This window comes from Tamandua tetradactyla, chromosome 1 (assembly GCF_023851605.1).
Source record: "Tamandua tetradactyla isolate mTamTet1 chromosome 1, mTamTet1.pri, whole genome shotgun sequence".
Lineage (NCBI taxonomy): Eukaryota > Metazoa > Chordata > Mammalia > Pilosa > Myrmecophagidae > Tamandua > Tamandua tetradactyla.
This window is the reverse complement of record NC_135327.1, coordinates 72,567,262-72,589,517: the sequence shown is the minus strand read 5'-3', so window position 1 is coordinate 72,589,517 and position 22,256 is coordinate 72,567,262. Positions and strand designations below refer to the sequence as shown.

Below are 22,256 nucleotides of genomic sequence, written 5' to 3'. Positions count from 1 at the left end.
CTCAATGTCTACATTTACGCCAATCATCTGGAATGGATATAAATGAATAGTGACCATTTCCAACGTAGAATTCTAAGTATAAGCAAGAAATGACCGAGGGTTGCCTGAAGAGGAAATATCAGGTGGCTGAGTGTTCTATGTTGTTCGGGGTCTGCTTGCCATGTTCTTGGAAAAGTGGCAGGGAAACCGGATTCCATTTATGCCTTACTTTCACTCACCACTTCTTCTGGAACCTTCTGTTCCTGTCACCAAGCTCTCCATACCTTGCTGTGGCCCAACTGGGGTGCATTCTTGTTCTGTTTAGACCTTTCCTGATGCCTTTCACTTCCATGTGTGGATATGAATTACTCTGGTCCTCATAGTCACCCCATGAAGGGTGCACCCCCTTCTGTTTGGCTCCCCAGGGTTGGGCTGAACTATTTGGGTACACTGAGTGGCTGGACCACTGGCTTTCACAGTAAGAATATGAAAGAGACCAGAAGAAGGTAAAATGAATGCTAAAGGTTTACAGCATCTAATGACTACATTTGGAATAATTATTCTTATAACTGCTTAAAATAAAAAGGTTAATGAAAACCTACACATTAAGTCATCATCCTACTCATGGCTCTAAAAGCGTTTTGAAATCTTGCCCTACCTATTCTTTTGACCTGTGATCACTGAAGACTATACAAGGCACAGCTACAAAATGTGAACCCAATTTTTAAATAATTGTATTATCATATATAGCTCAGTAACATGTTCTTTCAATGAGGTAGCCAAAAGAAACGGAAAACATCTTTGAAAGATGCTATCTTGGCAAAAGGCAATTTTGAAAGCCCTCTTTGGGAACAGATGTCAGGGTTATGAAACATAGTAAAATGTTTATTTCATTTATTTCGACATTTGTGCCACATGTTGGACCACAGCAACTTCCTCACATCACCTTATTTACTAGATCTGAATCTAGGTGATGTCTGACCTTTTATACAAAAGAGAATCCTAGGGTGACAAACTGTGAAGGCCAATGTCTAAACCAACATGCTCTCTTTGCCTCCTGACCTCCCCCACTCATTGGCCCATATCACTTGCAGCATTACTGCACTGCAACATTAGTTGTAATGTGTTTCTTGTTGTAGTCAACCCTCACTGATCCTCAAATCCACTTCCTGAGGTCAAAGATTATGTCTTGGTATTCCCAAGTCTAGCATAATTACACACAGGAGGTGTCAAGTCGCTGAGCTGAACTGCTGTGCTGGAAATGAAATCATATACATCTGATCATGTACACATTTCCAACTTTATATTTTGGCTGTCTGGAGGCCCACTTCTTCCCTTCCTCACATATTGGGATGTAACTGAGAAGAAGTCTACAGTAGCTTCCTGCTCTGTATGGTTTCCCTTACACATGTGTTGGACTTAAGGGGATAGGGCAGACATGGTGTTCTTTACATTTATTTGTAATATCACTACAGAAGCATTTCAAAATGTGTACAAAAGGATACTCTATTTCTCCAGTTGCACATCCCTTTTTCACATCTAAACAGAAATAATTTAACATAATCATCAAGGCAGATTGAAAATACAACTGCATTTTCTCATTTACAATCCTGTACACTTAATTGCCAAAATAGGCAGTTGAAGACCTAAAGTTGTATTGGATATAAACAAATTCAACCTTAACAATCACCACACACAACATTATAAAAAATTGTATTAGAAAGTATTGGAAACAATATTGCATATTAATATCTGGTTATACGTGTTCACAGTGAATGCTATTGCATCAATAGCATATGTGCTTTTTTATTCTGATGCCTGTACATCTTAAATAAGTCTAATTTTGGTTCATTTTAAAGTAAAAAACATTTAAATGAATTATAGGTTTCTGGATTTTAAATAGAGTTGACCCTTCATTATTGCTGGAACTCAAGAAGTGAAGTCTTAAGAAATGCATTTGCTTCATGATTTGTCTACATCAGTCCATTTCATCTCCCTGTTGTCTTGGTGATAAGACTACAAGGGCCACAATGTAGTTAAAATAAGAAAAAAACAGCACAAAAATAAGAAGAAGAAAAAAAAAAAGAGAAGGAAAATCCATATTTCCTTAACAGGTAGCTCTCTTTTTCAATGAAGAGTCTAAGATTTCATTATGGGGTTGATTTTACATTTGAAATAGAACATGCTGGTATCTGAAGTCATTGTGCTGGGATAAGACCTTCACTGATAATGCAAATATTTTTGTGACTCTTCAACTAGGACAATCACACTCTCTAAGGTAGATATTACTGAAAGAACCCAGGGTAGGAAGTAGGTGTTCAGGTTTTTCATTTCACAGAAAGCTGGGGTGACAGGGGAGGAAGAAGGAACTAGAAATGGCAAATTCTAATTACAATCAACAGGTCATTTTACTACTCTTAACCTCCTTTCTCTGATATTTATTTTAAATGCAATGAGTGTGCATGAGATGTAGGCACACCTCATCACAATACCCAAGACACACACTCAAACCATTACACAACAGAACAAACCACAGAACAAAAAGATGTGAAGTCATGCAAAATCCTACTTTTACCAGTTAGAAGAGAAACTTTTAACAACTTTTGGTACAGAATATGGCTACCTTTTAAACATAATTTAATTATCTTTTGACATTATATGGAACCTTACTTTAAATACAATAGTTTCAAAGAAAAATGGTGTTACAATATAAAACCACAATGAAGGGTGTGTAAATAGACATTTATATTGGCTATAAAACGCAGTGAGAAGAGGGGAAGCATTTTAGAAAAGAACTCCTGTAGCCACTATGTACAGTTATGGTTTATGGTTCATTTGAATATCACTGGAAAAAAATAATTCACTTTAACCCAATAACTGTGGGATAGGTATAAAAGAACAGGGTCTATGACATTTGCTAGCAAACCAGAAATCCAAGAAGGCTCTCACCTGAATATATTAATTTGGATAGGGCATATCTTTCTCTATTTGTGCATTTTAAACTGAAGCTGCCAACAGCTTTAGCTTCTCTGTCTTCCTTCTCTCACTGCATTGCTGTGCCACCGTCAAAATTATTACAATTTTGTTTATTTCTAGCTTGCAAAGGTCACATGGTTCTGCCAGTAAAGGGATCCATGGCTGAAGAATTGTATCTTTGTGAACACTGCTACTTCAATAAGACTCAAAAGTACATGAGGAGGTATGTTTCTGAAGACTGGACAATTTATAGAATTTATGATGATTCCAAAGGAGTACAAGTCAGGCTCCATACTGACATATGGAGGAAGGCTGCAAGTGTTCTTCTTTTGTTGAAGAGACCTTTCACTGGTTTCAAATTCATTTAGCTCAATGGTTCTTAACTACAGTGATTTTGCAGTCCAGGGCATTTTGGGGTTTTTATCTAATGGAAAGAGGCTAGGTCTGCTGCTAAATATCCTACAATGCACAGGACAGCCCACACAATAAGGAGTTATCCTGCCCCAAAGATCAACAGTGCCGAGATAGATAATTCTGATTTGTATTAAATGCTGAGGTGCATAGGTTCCATTTTTCCTCTAAGTTCTTCTATGTTCACTCTGGGACATGTTTAATGAAGACTAGTACTAGGAACATTTGAAAATTATATGCTCATCCCTGCCCTATGTAGTTGAGCGTAATATGCTTAGAAATGATAGGGTTAATCTTGAGGGAGGCCCTTACTGGTTGGGATTAGAATCCCAAACACCTTCCTTTGGGCTTCAGAGATGCCTTTGCTTATCTTATACAGAGAGCACTCTTCCCTCTTAGACCTTGTGGCTGTTGATCTGTGAGGGAGCAGCATGACTGGTGTGTACATTGTGGTAATGGCAAAAGATGCACTCATGCCTCATATTTCTGTGTGGGTACATATGTGCTACTGTGTGCTTATGTGACAATGTTTAGTTTCAAACAGGTAGGTGGTGTATGTGGACTTCACTTGCCCTATTTCATTCACCTGAAAATTCATGGTCATTCTAAATCCTTCTTCAATGGATTTTAAAACATGAAAAATATACAGTGAGGGTAGGGAAAGAAATCTACCAAATACTAGGAAATCCAGGCTGATGGCTACAGACACAATATGTCTTTAATTAAAATGAAGGTTGGAACTGGATGACAGTCCTAAGAAGAATCGACCACAAAATTAAAAGTGAAATTTGGAGTAAAGCTTTCTTTGATTTCAAAGAAATTTTACTGTTTGAGATATTCAGAAAGAATTAAGGGTCAAATTTCTAGACTGGTGGTTAAGCTATAGTGATAGATTCTTTTGGGCCATTAGAGATGTGGGGTGGAAAGCAGAGAGCAGAGGTCTCCAGGTCTGCGCACTGGAGTACTGAACTGAGTTCATCCCACTTGACAAAAAGCCTCAGGAGGCTTAGCACTCATCTGAGAAACTTTGGAACCTTGGAAATCAAGAAAGAGTGTAACAGACTCTCAAACCCTCCCTCTTTGTCAGGGCAGCCCACTAGATGTGTCTTTTCTCAAATAATTTGTTTTCCTCTGCAGAATATGACTTTGAATCTGTTCTTTTTAAAGAGAGTGGTCTTTCAGCCCTGGGAGCATGTATCTGATGCTTGTGGTCTCGACACCTTTCCAGGCCCTGCTCTCTTAGGGGCACCTCCCAGGCTGTCCCACGTCCTCCCTGCTCACCTGCAGCATTCACTTGGATGGCCGTGCCCCAGGGGCTGTGTCCACTGCTCAGGGGACTCGGAAAACACATCACTGCGTGAGTCCCGTGCTAACAGCTAGCTCATTCCTTCCCAGGATTTGGTCTCCTTTTATAAAAATTCTGACAATGACTAATTGTTTGGAGAAAGGGAATTCTAGGAAGCCACAGCTGAAGGGATCTCAGCTAGCAGTCTAGGAAATCTTCTAGGAAGATAACAGTCTGGGTGCTCCAAAGGGAACCCTGCATTAAACCATAAAAATGTCATTGTTTTCAAAGGCAAATCAATCCCAAACAACCAACTAAAAAGAAAAAAAACAAACCAAACACCTAAAAAAAAATCAAAACACAACATTATCATCCAGTACGTGCTGCTGGGGGAGAGGGGGCGAGGCAGCAAGTTATCCTATGCATTTCCTGTTCGTGAGAGTCTTGTGCTTTTCTTTGAGGACGCTCCAGGCAGCTCCAACAGCAGAGCCGGCTACACACAGTCCAGCGGCAGAGAAGGTTGGGAGGGGCTTAACTCATGTGGAAGCGGTGCTCCCCTCGGGTTATGTGGGACGAAAATTCGTATCTGTCCTGGCTGTGAAAGCCGCACATGTTGCACTCAAAAGGATCACGGAAGCCGTGGCAGCCCATGTGGATGGTGTACATCACGTGATCCAGGAAGAGCACCCTGCAGTGTTCGCACTTGTACACCTTCATCTGCTCCCCGCTCATGCTGATCACCCGGAAGCCATCCTGGGAATTCTCCGAGGCCGCCCGCAGGACCTCATAGGCCCTGTGCTCCTCCTTGATGGACAGGCCATTGCGGGCGTGGGGCGTTATATGGTTTGTCAGGTAGATGAGGCCGCTCCGCTGCTCCTCGTTATTGCTCTCGGTGTCTGTGGAGTCGTGGCAGCTGTTGCTTGGGGAGGCATCCCTTTCGGAAGAGACAGACTTGGCCTTGGAGAGCAGCAGCAAATTCTCCACGGCGCTGTCCTGGGCTGTGTGGTTGGATCGTGGGGGGCCCTCCCCATGGGGCTTGTGGAGCTGGTACATGGGGCTGATGACCGGTACCACCTCCGCGCCACCCGGCGGGGTCTGCACCAGGGGGCGCAGAGACTCCGCCCCCAAATAGCTGATGGCGTTGTTGATGGCTTGGTCCATCACGTGGGACTGCATCATTTCATTTTCCTTTTCGTAGCTTGCACCGCCGTCATAGGGCATCTCCGACAGGCACTTCTCTCCTGTGGGAAGCAGGCAACAGTCAGTAAGTCTCAGCCACCCCTGTGCACAGAGGCAGCAGCTGAAGCCCACAAGCAGCGGAATGCAGCCCGATTTAGAGGGTCCTAATATACCCCAGGCAGGGAACGAGAATACTACCCAATGGGGGGGGTAAGGGGGTGTCTAGATATATATATTGTCTTGTTCCAACTCAGCACAGGAACCTACAAGTAACAGGCATTTCAAGAAAAATTTCATTGGATAAATAAATGGATGAAGGAAGGATTTTGTGCATCCATTGAAACAGAACACATTTAAGCTGGCTGAATGAATACTATGAATATTAAGGACAACATAGTTAAACATTATTATACTTGATTTAAAGTTAAATTAAATATGTGTTAATTTAAAGTTAATATTTTGTTCTGTATTCTCTCTATAGTGTTAAATATAATTTACAGTTGAATAATTTATAATTTATATAGAATTTATTTAAAACACAATAGCACTTTTCCTAATAATATAGGCTTTCATTCTTTAAAATAATATTATATACAGTTGAAAGTTAATAATTCCTATAACCTACGATTAAAATTGAAAACATATAATGATTATACATTATTGATAATAAAATCACATATTTTAAAGAAATAAGACAAAGGTAAATGGGCTCTGACTTGTGATGAAAGTAAGAGGGATACTAAGACACAACAATTATCAGATATATTTTCCTTCCCCTCAGAGTTCCATTTGGCTTTCAAATACGTTAACTGCACTGGAGCAGTGGACAGCAGAGAAATAGCTGGTAGAAAGTAGGTAGCAAACCAAGGAAGCTACAAGGGAGATTGTGTGTCATTCATCTACTCTGAAAAAAAACAAACAATACTGAGCACCATTAACGTACAGGGAAGTCTGCTCATGGCTAAAGATTCATCAGTGGGTGAGGCTGCTTCACGAGACTTGTGATCTAACAGCAGTGGGTGCAGAATTAGAATCAGTTGCTCCTCAGTAACAGTGAAATCAGACTTGAGTTAGAGTAAACATTTCAATAAAGAGATAAAATAAATTTCCTTGAATTTTCAATATAATAGTTATAAGTAAAGATGAAATCATGGTTCAATCAGTAAATTCACTAATTAAAGTAAATGTTTACACTCATGATTAAAATTATCAATGTATTTTACTTGCCTTGGTGGCTACTTAATAAGCCAAAGCACATTGGGCTTTCCATAGGAATGCCTGATGAGTTTACCTCTGCCCTCCTCACCCCCCAGCTCTATTTCTCGCCTTCAACACATCTTTCTTGAGCATCTACCATGGACCAGATAATGGGGATAGGGTGGTGAGCAAGTAAAAAATGGTTCCTACCCATAGCATCACACAGCTCATAGGGGAGGTAGACATTAAACCATGATTACACAAACAACGTATCACCATCTGAGAAAGCATCCTGAAGAAAAAGGAAGGCTGGTTCTGAGAGAGTACCGCACAGGATTCTGGTCAAGTTTGGGGAGAATGAGGATAGCACAGATAAGAGTTAGCCAAGGCCAGTGGAGCACTGACTGGGAACATGCAAGAGGGAAGGTCTCTAGACAAAGCACGGAGCTCTAGGGGAACTGAGGGAAGGCCAGTGGGGCCGGAGCCCAGCATGGAGCAGAGGAGAGTGTCAGCCCCATGGCAAGGTGGGAGCGGCAGGTAGGGAGGGGCGAGATTAAGTGGAATCTTTATCCAAAGAAAAATGGGAAACCACAGAAGGGTTTGCAGGGAGGAAGTCACCCTCTCAGTTATTGTTGGGGAGAACAGACAGGGTGGGCAGAGAGGAAGTGAGGAGAATACTTCAGACTCAGAACAGTCAGGGTATGGCAGAGGGCAGCTGGTAAGGGTGGTGGCCATGAAGGAACCCAACACCTCCCAAGCTGACTGCTGAAAATGAGGTCCTCAGCGAGTCCTTAGTTACAGAGGGATAAAAAACTTCAGAGCTTATAAATTTATTAACAGTCCTTTTGAAAAACAAATCTTTGGCCATTAAAAATTTTCCAAGAATACATGCTCATCATACTATGCAGTATCTCTAGCCTTCATTTCTTGCTTTTTAATGGATATTTATTATATAACAGCCTGGCTTTCCATTCAGGAGGTCAGGAAAGCCCATGCACTGTTTTAGAGAAATGGCATAATGCTATCTTCAGAATATAGGAAGAAAAACTTGTAAGTGGCCACTTACACCCCAGCCCTCAACCCCCCTGCTGCAGAAACTGAACAGAATGGAATCTATCTGCAAACTAAATGGCAGGTATCAAAGAAACACTGTTTCTCTTCATCAAAGTTAGAAGAAGTAATTGCGTTAACGGTCTGAAATTGCACAATTTTTTCTGTTTTTGCATTTAGGAGCTAAATGCTTTGTTACACCGATCCCAGAACAGAATGAATCTATTATGGTTTGTACCCGAAGTCTTTTCCCTACCAAACCCTGGGAAGGAGAAATGAGGGAGTGGACTTTATAGCCAATTCTGCTTGATATAAAAGAGGTTATATCCCTATGAAAAATGGTATTTTCCCACCCAATACATCCTGTTTCTCCACAAACATGGTTTCTTCAGCAACCACTGATGTCCCTTGTTTTTCAGAACGTGGGATCAATAACAAATGGATGTGGGAAAAGGCAGCATATATTACAGATTGCCTAGGTATACTGAAAGTACCCTAAAGAATTTATTTTTACTAATACCCAATAAACTGAGAACAATAAATCCTGTAAAATTCACCAACAACATTTAGCTAAAGAAAGGAGCATATTCTAATGAAATACATATTAAAAATGAGGACCGAGGAAAGAACCAGAAAAGTCTGTTATGAGCCCTATGGCAAAGCTTGCCGGCTGATCTCACTTCCAAAAAGCCTAAACTATGAGTCAACCAAATCCTTAGCATTTTCCCCTAATATCTTCATATCTGTAGAGAAATTATCTAAATAGGTATCTTCACCTTTTTTCCCTCTGCTGATTGAAGAGCAGTAGAAGCCTCTGCTGGCAAGAATCAGGTGACATAGATAAGTGAGTAGATGGACTTCCAGACAGAAGCCAAGTCCCGATGCTCAACTCTGAGGTGGGAAGATGACGGAAGCCCCAGAGCATCCCCCGTGGGAATGGAAAGCACTCTACAACTAGATACAGTGGTTTAACTCGTTGAACTAAATCTCAGAATGAGGGAGAGAGAGCCAGAGAGCAGAGAAGGCAGTCTTTTAACAAAGACTGCACTTTTCCTTAAGTGAATACTTCCTCCCCTCCCTTAGTATTGTTTCAAGATTCAGAAAAGTTGATAGCTCTCACAGGGAAAAAAATATCTCAGGTACAGCTGGAAGAAAGTTGAGATGCCACTCAAGCGATTATCAGACCAACTAGAATAAGGAGGATGAAAAGAAATATCATGGTTACTGTGAAAATACTTCCTAGCAACACATGGGAAGAAAGGAAGCAAAACAGACCATTAAGCCCACCCGAGGAAAATATGTAATTCAAAGAAGAGAGGAAATAAATGCTTTATAATTGCTTCATGGCATGGAGTTAATCAAAAAAACACTCAAAGATGATATGGTAAAACAACAGAATGACATGAAAAAGGACATTGCGTATATCAGGAAACAAAATAAGGTTGGAAACAATTTTATTAGAGAATTAATAAATGGATTAGAAATAGCTAGTAATAGAACAGAAACCAGAAAAGCTGAATTATTGAAATAGAGGAAGATACAAGTTAAAAGTGGTAAATACATATAACAAAGGCAAAGAATTAAAATAAACTTGAATAAATACTAACAGGGATGAAAGACAAATTATCCGATATGTGGACAACTGCTATACCTGACTAGAGCTCACAATAGATGGAATAACAGAAGCACTTATATAAAGAATTTCCTAGAAATAAAGAGAAAACATGGCATGCTCAAGATAAAAATGGCAGGAAATCTTGATTCAGAATATAACACATCCTAGTTAGGGTATTTAAGTATAAGGAAAGAATTTCAGGCATTCAGGGAGAAAAATGAAAACCACCGTTAAGGAAAGAATACCTGACTAGCTTTAGACATTTCCACAGCAGCAATGTCACGAGGCAGCATTGCAAACTCTACAAAGTTCTCAGGGAAAAAAAGAGAAAAGAGTAACTTAAGACCATACAACCTGTCAAGAGGTTCTCTGAGTAAAAGTAACAGGCAAACATTCTAAAATACAAGCAACTCTGGTAAAAGAGCACCCCATATGCCCCTCTTGAAAAAAGTTGCTTGAACGTGAATTCTAAACAATTAGGAGATAAATGAAGATAAGTAGAAATAAATAAGTTGTGGTAAAAGGATGGAGGCCAAGCTCTGAATTCATTTAAATATAGAGTTAATAATAAATAAGTAAACTATTATGAGAATTATGATTACAGAACATAAGGTGAATATTATAAAACTGGATGAAATAAAAATAATAACTATGAACATTGGGAAATACAATGATGTCCTTATTTTCCAAAGCAGAAAGTCAACAGATACTGCCTAAATTGAAGCAACTGATTTGAAGCTCTTAATGATTTTCGTAATATATAATCTTTAATCAAGAGAAATCTTTTAAAAAATAAAATTCCTTTCTGTGAGAAAATATTTACTTGAAGTTCAACCAGTCCTCCAGTTTTGTTTAGTTTCTTTTTACCTTCTAAATTTGACATGTATAAATGTAATACTTTCATTTGCAATAGTATTTACAATATATGATCTTGACCAAAGTATTATTTCTTATCTATCAATCAATCCATCTACTTATTAATCTATTCACTCACATACAAATATGCACAGAAAGATATCTAGAATGAAGGTCACCTACTTTTAATTTCGGTAATTCTAGATATGGATTTTGTGGTGATTTTAAAACATTCATCCCCATATTACAATTTTCCATATTAAACATGTGTCTTTTTAATGACATGATAGTGTTTGTTTTTATTTTTTTAGAAAAGCAGATATACTAAGATAATATATCAATTACCGAATCATCAATATTAATATAATTATTATCAATCATAGCATCAATAATTGCTATTTTCCTCTTTGTACTTGTCTGCATTTTAAACATTTTCTCACAGAAATCACAAAACAGCCTAAAACAGTAACTAGGATTGCTACTTAATATTATCCGCCTTTGGACTGGACTCATTGATCTCGCTGACTGCATCTGGTTAGTTCAGAGAATGAAATCCTTGATGGCTATAATGGTGAAGAAGTAGGTGGCAAAGTAAATACCTATCAATGCTCATACTGAAGTGCAATTTAAAAATTTTAATTATAGCTCACATTTTCATAAAGCAAAAATAAACATGCCACTCTGAGCAATATTTAACATGAAAAATATCACCCTGCATTCTTGAGGTGTTACATACTGCCGAGAGCAGTGTCACCACCATCTCCTACTTTGATCCTCAAAATAGTGCTGAGAGAATGGCAGAATGGGGGTTATTAGTGTCATTTCATGGATTGGGGACACTAAGTCCAGTGTCAAGCTCATGGTCCCCAACCAGTTCGAACTGGAGCTGGACGCTGAACCCAGGTCTCCTGATTGAAAACCTGGGACTCTGTCAACTCCACCACCACTGGATCAACTTGTACAATAAGTCCAGCATTCCTACAGACTCATTTTGAATTTACATGAAGAATAAACTCAGCATCCCAGAAGTTAAGGGGAACCTTAGAGATCCATCTCCTATTTTATTTAGAGATGAAGACACTGTGGCAAGTTAGGAGTAGATGATTTAAACCATATTAAATTGAGGTAGAATAAGATAGGTATTTGGGGGGCATTATCTTAGAAATAAATTGTCAGTAGGCAACTCTTTGGGAAGTGCCTAACAAAAAACACAGCTACTTGTACATCCTTCTTTCCAGCTTCAACTTTCAATTCACTTTTGTTATCCCAGTCCTATTGTTCCTTTTACATTTCTCTTCCTTGAATGTTTAACCTCTCCCTTAGAGACTTCCTTTTATTTTAGCTTTATTTCATCAGAGCACTTGAAAAAAAACCAAATAACACGGAAGCATCTAAATCTGAAGACAACACCCACATCGTGGTCTCCTCAGAGGTGGCTGCAGTAGGATATCACAGATGGTATGATTTGGTGTGCAGTCTCCCAAAACACTAAGGTTTGCTACTAAAAAGGACTGAAAATGTCCATTTGCCAGTGCCCTTGGCATTCTTCACTTTCCTAATTTGAGGAGAAGGCTCACAGGTCAGTATCGTTAACAGGCCTTGGCCACACTTGCTGCTTTATTTTGGCTCCATCTCCTGGTCACTGCCATCGCCCGCTCTCTCAATTCACAGCCCCAGGGGCCCTCCCAACAGACACTGCTTGTCCAGAAAAGGAGTGCAAACAAGAGAACAAGTCATGCTTTCTCACCTCACCTCACCCACTGCACGCCCAGTCTTATGTGAAATTCTACCCACCCCAGTATCTTACTCTTGCAAATGGCCTCCCCAGGAAATTGAAGGTCTTCATTCTCACAATCTAAAATCTCACATAAAGTGGGCAACTTCCACAGTGTCTTTCCAGATGGTGGTTTTCAGTTTTTGACTGAATCCTTTCTTCCCTTATTCCTCCCAACCCCTCTACTTAAAATCAGAAAAAACTGACCTCTATTTAAAGTTGTGGGAGGAGAGACTGGGTCCCACAAACTTGGCTTCCCCTTTGACCTTCCCCCTTGCTGCTGCTCTAGAAGCACCCGATGGAACTCCAGTTCACTGAGGGACACAGCTCATTCACCACTGTCCTAGACTCCATTCTCTCTCCCAAGAGGAATTTCCCAGTTTTCCACATGGCATCTAGACTTGAAAATTAACAGATCAAATATTGAACCCTGTCTTTTTTCCAGAAGCAGGCTTATCATTTCCATAAAAGGCATACTTTTCTCCTAGTCACTGTGACTGATGAATTCCTTCATTCAAATCCTGTCCTGTCCTGACCCACACATTCCTCTTTCACCATTGCTCTCTCCTCTCTATACCTTTCTGTTTCTATTGCTACTGCCACCACTCCATAACTTTCCCTTTTCTAATCAAATTTTGACATGCTGCTATCTCCATTTTCCAAGATGCTGCTCTTGTCAAAAGCAGGGCAATGGTTTTTTTTGGCCCACAGAATTAAGGATACATTTCTCAACCTCACATTCAAAGGCCACACATCCTGTGGCCAAGGCTTGCTAGGATAACTTCACCTTTCATTGCTTCTATGCAGGTACCTGAGAGAGCCTGGAATAGACCCTGCTTCATGAGCATGTCCATCAGCCGTACCCCACCCCACCCTATAACCACAGCTGTTTCTCTTGATTTCCATCTACCTCACTAGACTCCTCTCCCATTTCTCAACAATTCTTTGAAATCCTATTCCTCTTTCAAGATATGCATCACAATGCTGTCAGCTTTATAGAGCTTTTATTGATTCTGATGACTGTACCTCTCAGCCGCCCAATGCTAAGTTGACCTTCTGTGGGTCTCTGGGCTGGCCTTAGAGTTTCTGAATACTCTCACATTCTTGGTCTTATTGTATGTTCATGACAGCCCTATGAGATTTGTGAAGAAGCATGGCTCAGAGACGTCAAATAGTATAGCCAAGATGGTGGAGCTAATACTTGGCTCTGGGTGGACAACCTCAGATCGGACCTCCAGCAGACTGGCCTTTCCACTCTTAAACCTGCCTCAATATCCTTCTTCTTGCATTTACAAGATCTGGCCAGGATAACGGCTAACGGTGTATTCTCTATCATCTACACTAGACAAATCATCTCCTTGAGGACAGGGCTGCCTCACTCTTCGTTTTTATCCCTCACACAACCTGGCACAGGGTCTGTCAGTGTAAGAGATTCAAGAGTCAAAATTATAAGAGTCATGTCCCCAAGTCACCAGGTACTTCCCTGGGTCTAATCATAGTGCAATTCCTCATATGAAGCTTCAAGGAGTGATAAGGGAAGGCTAATGAGCTTCATGCAACTGATGAGGATCTGAAGCTCAGAGTGGCTGTGACGGAGCCCAACTGGCTCAGCCATGTCCATACCTTCCATCCTGTGCTTTGCTGACCCAGTCACACACAGACAAGACCTCACAGAGGGACCAGACACCGCAAAACTACCTCCAGGAAAAACTGGTGGGGGAAGACTTTGTTTATTTTATAATTATTTATTTATTTATTTTGCATGGGCAGACATGGGGAATCAAACCCGGGTGTCCTGCATGGCAGGCAAGAATTCTGCCACTGAACCACCGTCCACTGCCTGGAAGACTTTATTTTTTGAGACTTACTGGAAAAAAAAATTGCAAGATCTTTAAGAAATACTGAGCTTATCCATTTTGGGTTTTCCAAAAATAGGGTCTCAAAAAAAAACCCCAAAACACACACACACAAAATAGGATCTCCTCCCTTCTACCCTCAACTAATTATCATTTGTGTCAAAAACACACACATCTTTTTTTTTTTTTTTTAAGAGACAGCAAACGTTTAACTCTTACCAACAAATTTCTGAGGCATAGAGCTCTTACGTTTGGCGACGTTACTTGCTAGTCTGTCCAGCACCAGGGATCTCTCTGATCCTATCTTGCACAGGTCTTCTGCCATTTCACTGTGATTAGTTTCTTCTTTAATGACTAAAGTCAAAGACAGAGAGGACAGTTTAGAAACGCTTACGTTGAAAAGATTTGGTCGCGTCCAGTGTTAAATCTGACATTCATTAAGCACCTACTAGATTATTTCTAATCTTCTCGGCAACACCACCAGCTAGCCAGAGGCAGACCCTATCGATACAAACCACTGGCCAACTGCGAACGCTTCTTACTCTAACACCTGCTAAGTGACTGTTATCCTGCCAAACCCAAAGAGCAAGACCACCAGGATCGCCGGAATCTGGACTGCAGTTAAATAACTGTGCTTCTTTTAAGAGTCCTTTTAACTTTTCAAAAGCCTTCCAGATCCACTAACTCAGTGAATTGTGACAATAACCCTCTGAGAATCAAAGAACTGTCAGTTCTAGAAATGACCTACAGGTCCAACTCCATTGATGTGTACAACAAATGGAGATACAGAGAGAAAGGGGTCACTCAAGATCCTACAGCAAATCATGGCAGACAAGGGGCCAGAACATGGGGCTCCTTACGTCTGTATATACAGCAAACTCCTGATAATCAAGTAACTCCTGTGTTAGTGTAGAACATTTAGAAATTTTGGAGGTTAATATTGATATCCGTGCTACTTCTAAGCAATTTTTTTCTTTTTTGTATAATCTCCTTTCAATAATTGAAAATACAACTTTGTATCCTGCATGATCTTATCTATATTTTCTACTTTGTATGGTTGGATTAAATATATATATATAATTCTTTAATCTCTCTGCAATTTAATATACAAAAAGTTATAGAAGGAGATGAAAATGTATTATGATTATTTTCTAAATAGCTAATCTTTCCACCACTGTTTTTGAGTAGGCCTTTTAAATCCCAGTGCCAAATGATTCCTCCTTTCTCAGCTATTATACGCTGATTTATAGCAGGGTCTTTTGTAGGTTTCTTCATTTCTATTATTGATTTCTTTTTCTATCCTTCAAAGATTTCCATACATTACAGCTACACTTAATATAGAATTAGATATCACTCTTGTTTTTAAACAATTGCCAATTCTCTCATTTACTTTTCAGATACACTTTACAACATATGGCTGCCAAATTCTTATAATATTCACAATGCAATTTTATGTTAAAACTGTGAGCTGCTTTGGAGGAGGAAGAATCTGTGCAGTGACCAGCCCTTGCATTGATGAGCAGTTTCCTTCATTCTTTCAGGTTTTCTTTCTTGTCTCAGTATGATTTGGTCGCTTTTTCTTCAATACATCCTGCTGCTTACTTGCTAAGATTACTTCTAAGAATTTTATGTCTTTCCAGCTATTATGAATGTCTCTTTGAAAACACAGATTTCAATTCAGTTATTATTGCTGGTGAGGTGATTTTTGTTAAATCCGGAAATGTGGGTTTCTAATTGAATGGGCAAACATAGTCTACACTGATTATACTCCACACTCTCACTTACATTAAGGAGATACTTAAAATCTATTCCACTGGCCATACAGTTGACCTCTCAAGCTAATAATATGCATCCTTATATATTCTATCCTTATCTGAAAAGCAAGGAAGCATGGCCTACACAGGGCCCCTGCAATGCCAGCATGTTCCCAAACCCCCAATCTTCCAGGGCCTCCAGACACCCTCAGCCCCGTGAGCCAATAACAGTAAAGGACAATGAGCCTAAAGCTCTAGCTATTCTGCCCTTGGATGCATTTGCCTCTAAAGTCTTTTAAGGCAAACTTGTGTACCTAAGGCCCAAGAGAAACTTTAAGTTTCTTTTCATAAAGACATCAGGAAATTATAACAGGTGACCAAAAATACTATTATCATAGAAAATTTTATCCAGAAAATTCAATCCTGTAAGTTAGATTTGTTTTCACCTAATTCCTCGTCATCCCCACCCCCCAAAATTGATACCACCAAAGGTAGATTTGAAGAAGGAAGAGACCACTTTCCAGTTCGTTCAAGCAATGATGAAGGACTCATCCAGGAGGTGACCGTGGGCAGGAGAGGATAGGGCTTAAGAAAGCACAGATTCGACCAGTCTTGGAAAAGCAAAGGGAAAGCAACCAAGAATTTCCCACACCACTACCTGCCCTCAGAATCCCAAATGCAGGGTTGGAGGACTCTGTGTTAAATTTATTCGATGGATTCTCTCAATGCTACAAGTTACTGAAACCAGCACTTATTGCATGCCTTCCAGAGCTAGGTGTTGGCAAAGATAAAATCAAAGACAATCTCCATCTAAAAGGTATTTACAATTGTTTTTGCACATTTAATGCAATTCAAGGCCATAGAAAAAAGCATTACCCTATGGTAACCAAGCCTCCCCTTGGCTTTGACCCATTGTCTGCTCACCCATTGGGGACAGATGACTGGTCCTTACTAAGGACAATCAACAATTATTCTCAAGAAGAAACATTCTTATCTCCCAAGTATAAGACTGTTGAGACATTTGGTACCCCTAATAATTTGATCACAAAAAGGAATCAATGAACATTTTAGAGTTAAACTGCTCCTAACCACAGGATGATACTTAATAACTATTACTGACATATAAGTTTAGTGGAATTGATGGCCAATGGAGGAGAATTAAACTTAAGGTGTCAATACTTCAATGAACTAATCTTAGATGTTTAGATAAGTACTTGATAAATTGTGTCTCTCTCAGAGCATTTCTATCAAGTTGGCCAAGTAGGAATTATCATTCATATTTAAGAAACGAGCCCAGGCTCACCTTCAAAAATTGATTCAGAGAAAAGACTCATAGCTTGGCTTCTGTTAAATTCTCCTGTGGAAGAAGCTCTTATCTGGCTGTTCCACCATAGTGTATCTCTTTACTAAGCAAAGTGGTGGAGCAATACAATGTATTCTGTCTGTTACTCTTGTTCACTTTGTCTACATAATTCTGCATATACAATTTTTTGGGGGAGTGCATGGTCTGGGAATTGAACCTGGGTCTCCCACATGGAAGGTTGACATTCAAACCACTGAACCACCCATGCACCCTGCATATATAATTTTAAAGAGCTATTTTGACTGTGTATTCAATAAGGGTTGATACTGTGGATGGCCTATCTTCAGTAAGTATTTGTTGAGTTAATTAATGGTGTCAGATACAGCATCAGAAGCACTTTGCTCCAAGGCTAATTAATTTTTTACAGAAAAATGCAATGTATAAGTGTTTACATTTTATTTAAATGAACACGATTGCCCTCTCATTCCTCAGGCCTGGGATCTGGGTACAAATTGATAAACTGATAACTGTTTAGCTATATATATTTTAAACATCTAATTTCTCTTTTTCCACTAACCCTTGACACCTTTCCATTACAGAAACAAAAACTCAGACTTTGAAAGAAGCTAAACAATAAAATGGAATCTCATTTTACAGGTGAGAAGATGATGGCCCAAAAAAATCAACTGTTGGCTCCCCCAATCTATGGCTCGAGCACTGTAGAGCTCTTGGTATGAAATGGCTTGCCACTGGATGCCACGGCTACTCTGTCAATTTTTTGGCCTTCATCCTGGCCATTTTCTCCTTGTTCTCATGCGCCTTTAATAACCCGAGTGTATATCGTATGCCTTTAATAATCTGAAAATCCTGAATTTTCCTTCATGAACAATTTGTTAAAGCCAGAATGCTGAGTGAGGCTTAGTCAGTTCTCAACTATTAACTTTGACCCCTCAGTCCAATGTTGACTTTTCTAGGCAGAGTGCTGAGAAAACTGTGTTTGGAAAGAAGTTAGCTTCAGTTGGTCTATTTATAAGTTTCTTATCTCTTAAAAAGTTAGAGGGATTAAAAAAAAAAAAACTCTGCCATCCTTCTCAGTAAATTTAGCTTCTTCCAGCTCTATCGCTGTACATCTTTCACTTTACAATATCTAAGATTAGAGTCAAGCGCTATCTCATTATGCAATTCACAATGAAGCATCAATTCCTACAAGAAAAAAAAAACAACCTTTTGTTTAATCATTTGACAACCTCAATAATATTGAGTACCAAGGTCAAAATGTATGTAAAATCTGCAGCTCAAACTTTAACCTCCTGTGCCAGGCAGGTGCTGACATTATGAATAAAAATATAGCCTCAAAGCTCAGATCCAATCAACCTCATGAAAAATTTGTTTAAGACAAGATTTCACATCATTTCTCACGACTAAGCACAAAAAGGCAATGAATACTCCAGGTTTCAAAAAACAAAAAGAAAACAAAATCCCCAATGTTTTAAGGGTTGCTACTACCTTAGAAGTTTCCCCAGATCTCAGGTGGAAGGGTTTTAAAGACAAGCTCTCTTGAGTGAGGTGTGTATGGGCCAAGTGAGGACTCAGTGAGTTGGGCAGCAAATAGGCAAACAGTGCAATGTGACTGGCCAAAACGTCTCTCCACAATAGCGGTAGCAGCGAGGCAGGGCTGTGGTTGGATCTGCTCCTACAGCTGTTGTAAAGAGGGCCCTTCTTTCCCGCCATGCTGAAGAGGGAGGGCCCACGGCAGTGTCGGCCTCCATGCTTTCCGCGCTTACCTGGGTACAGCGTGCCTGGAAGGCCCATGCTTTGCAAGTAGTTGTGGCAACGCTCTTTATGCTCCTCTAAAGAGCTTCGCTGTTTATAGCTTCGGCCACAATATCCACATTTGTGAGGTTTACCAACTGCAGAAAACACAATTGAGTTCAAGACCCCAATTAAATGTTGGCCTTACGTGTAATGGGAATGCATGCAATACAGTTATTACTAAAAAAAAAAAAAAAAAAGAAAAGAAAAAAACAACAACCAAAAAAACTGAAATAAACAACCAAAAACCAAAAAACACCTCTACTCTTGAGAGCTAAAAGCATCATGCATGGACCTGGTCAAAAATCGCTGAATTAAAAAATGTTAACGGTCCAGTGGTTCCTTGACCAAAAACTCATGTGACTCTTGTTTCATCTTAATTTTGTCTGCTGTACTGACTGCTATGGGTGGGTCTTCCTATGTAAATCACTGAAGCCTGTCTTTCAATCGGAAGAAAGGACTCACCCTAGCGTCCTAATGTGGATGCAGAACAACAACTGGATGGGGAGGTGAGGGAGGCCCTCGCATTGGCTGATCACGTACAGATTCACCTTTAAAGTAGAACTCATGTCCACGTCTAGGTTGGGACCAGTTTGGCACAACACTGGTCGTGCTATATTGACTGCAACCAAACTGAACTCAATTCCAGCATGCTACACTGAATAATCCAAGGTCTCTAAGAAGACATAAGGGATTAAAATGCTTTAACAAATTGCGCATTTTATTTTCCAAATCCATGTTCTTGTTCTAACTTGAAAAAGCTCTGTTCTTGCCCCAAAGGACTTTATGATGACATAGTTTCTAGATCAGCCCTATACAACAGAGCTTACTATCATGATGGAAAGGTCCTTTAGCTGTGCTTTTCAATATGGTAGCCTCCGGCCAAACACTTGAAATGTTCCTAGTGCCACTGAGGAACTGAATGTTTAGCTTGGTTCAATTTTAATTAATTAAAATTTAAATTTGAATATCCCATGTGGCTAATACTTTATTGGACAGCACAGTTCTATAAAACTTGTTTAGCTCTTCCAGAATTTTACTGAGTTATTTTAAGAGGACTAGCCAGGAATCCATATTAGGCTGAAATTTAAAAACTTCAATAGATGACACTTTAAAAGATTAAATGAATGAGTCATTTTCAATCACTTATATAAGAAATATAAATCCCCACCCTGAAACCAAAAGCTTCTACTTCTTTCTCATTTTGCTTGAGTATTTTAAAAAGGCAAAGCTACCCAAATAGGAGTGCTAGGCAAACTGTCTTGACCAACGCTTTTATTGGTTAACTCTCTTTCCTAGGTGAAAAAAAGCTATAATTTAAGAAGACTAACATGAAATCCAAAATTTGACTTCTGGAACATTTAGCAGAGAAAGAAAGTATGCTTCCTCATCCATAGGAAGTGATGTAACCCACCCCAGCACCAGGAAATAATGTTGAAACAGAGTGTTGCCTAAAGTGCACACATTATTGAATACAGCTCTTAAAATGATTAAAAAACAGATAACCACTCAATGTCCTTTCTGGAAAAAGTTACAGGTTTAGCAAATCCCATGATTAAATCACCCTGTCTGTATATATGGAATGGTGTCTGAATATTCATTTTCTTAGTAAATGATTGATTTTAACCCTGGAATTTAAGACATATGTTCAATATAAGCAACTGAACTAAAGTACATCTTGAAGTACAGTTTAATAACTGCAGGAAAAAAAAGTCTCTCATCAAGCTTGCAGCTTCCAAAGAAAGCAGTGAAGGAGGAAGAGGGATCCCTTCCCTGCCAGATCAGCCAAGCCACACTTGTCATCCATGTGGGATCAAGTCATAGATGCATCACACACATGTTTGTCTCTGGAACCTTGGACCACAACCAGTTGTGAGGGGAAACTGTGAGGTTGAGCGTGTCTTTTACTGGAACGTGGAAATGGCCATTCCACAAAGGAATAGAATGGAGCCACATTGGAGCCACATTGGAACTTGTCAGTCATAGGCTGAAATCTTCTAGTTAACTCATTTTGTAAAACACAAATCCCTGTTTTACCAAGAGCTGTGCCAAGAGCAATGTAAGATGCACCAACACAGGGTCAATGATGATTTTCTCAGTATAGTCTTAGACACTTGCTCATCCATGGGCCCATAAGAGAAATAAAGTGTCCAAAGTCTACCACCTGGCCTACATAATTACTCAAAATCATTAGCCATATGAGGCAGGATGCCATGGGGCCTCCAATGAAATGAGCAGATAAGGAGCCAGAATAACACTGGAATCCTGGTTACCGCACTAAGTATGCCTGATTTCACGATAGGAAAGGAAAGAGTGACACCATTTAAAGTTGTGAAGTCTGATCTGCAGATTTCTATGGCAAATCAGAGTCAGCCATGGGGATGTCAACTCAAGATGAGTATTTGTGTTTTCTATTTGCTTGGGAAGTTTCTCACCCACAGAAGGCAATATTGCTGTCAATTGTCTTCATGTCTACATGGCTCCTCATGACTGGTATATGTGAATTTTCCTTTCCTTAGATCACCTGTTAGGGGCAGTATATAGACTGTATAATGAAGCATACCAGGGCCTTGTTTGCCATTTAGTTCCACACTGTACCTCCCCACCTAGGTAGGACCACAACAACATGGTCAACATTACTGACACATGGAAGCATTTAAAAAATGCTCACTGTTGTACTGTCATTCTGGGGGAAGTCATGTGTTCTTCCTGCCCACCTGCAGCTAGCCCCTCTCTAGCCCTGAGCACCTGCCCTACCACCATAGGGATGCAGGGTGTGCTGACGACTCTGTCTTTCTCCAGCCAGACTGCCTCACACTGTAGGAGGTGGCAATTCCTTAGCTTTGCCCAGCTCCTTTCCTGGAAGAGTTTAAGAAGCTTCATCCAATCATCTAATGAAAAGTATTATGTTAGCATCCTCCATGTTTAGTCGCAGGCAGGAGAACAGAATTGACAGGAGATGGTCAGTTTGTACACCTGAAACAAAATCACACAGCTCAGACGACGCCCTCCCCACCACCTCTGGCTGTCTCCAGCAGTCTGGGTTAACTCTTCAGGTACCACCCACTGGGAGAAAGACCAAGGTCTCACCAAAACTTGCCAAAATTTGTACTACTCCCCTTTCTAGGATCATTTAAGAAACTATGCATTCATTTGGAACTTCTCTAAAGGTAAACTATAGAAACTCACCTTTCAGCATGTGCTCAAGCA

General features: G+C 39.9%; 1 protein-coding gene across 18 annotated transcripts in view; it reads right to left on the bottom strand.

Moving 5' to 3' along the window:
* Positions 1-2,527: 2,527 nt before the first annotated feature.
* Positions 2,528-22,256, bottom strand: part of IKZF1 (IKAROS family zinc finger 1) — a 96,771-nt gene continuing 77,042 nt past the window's right edge. For 10 of the 18 annotated variants that reach the window (XM_077118997.1, XM_077119032.1, XM_077119079.1 and 7 more), the window contains 3 exons: positions 19,019-19,144; positions 14,397-14,531; positions 2,528-5,892 (listed from right to left, as the gene is read on the bottom strand). In XM_077118997.1, coding sequence (XP_076975112.1) covers positions 5,183-5,892; positions 14,397-14,531; positions 19,019-19,144 — 971 coding nt within the window. In that variant the 3' untranslated portion in view covers positions 2,528-5,182. The remainder of the gene's footprint in view (positions 5,893-14,396; positions 14,532-19,018; positions 19,145-22,256) is intronic. The other 8 variants (XM_077119048.1, XM_077119104.1, XM_077119038.1 and 5 more) reach the window with 4 other exon arrangements.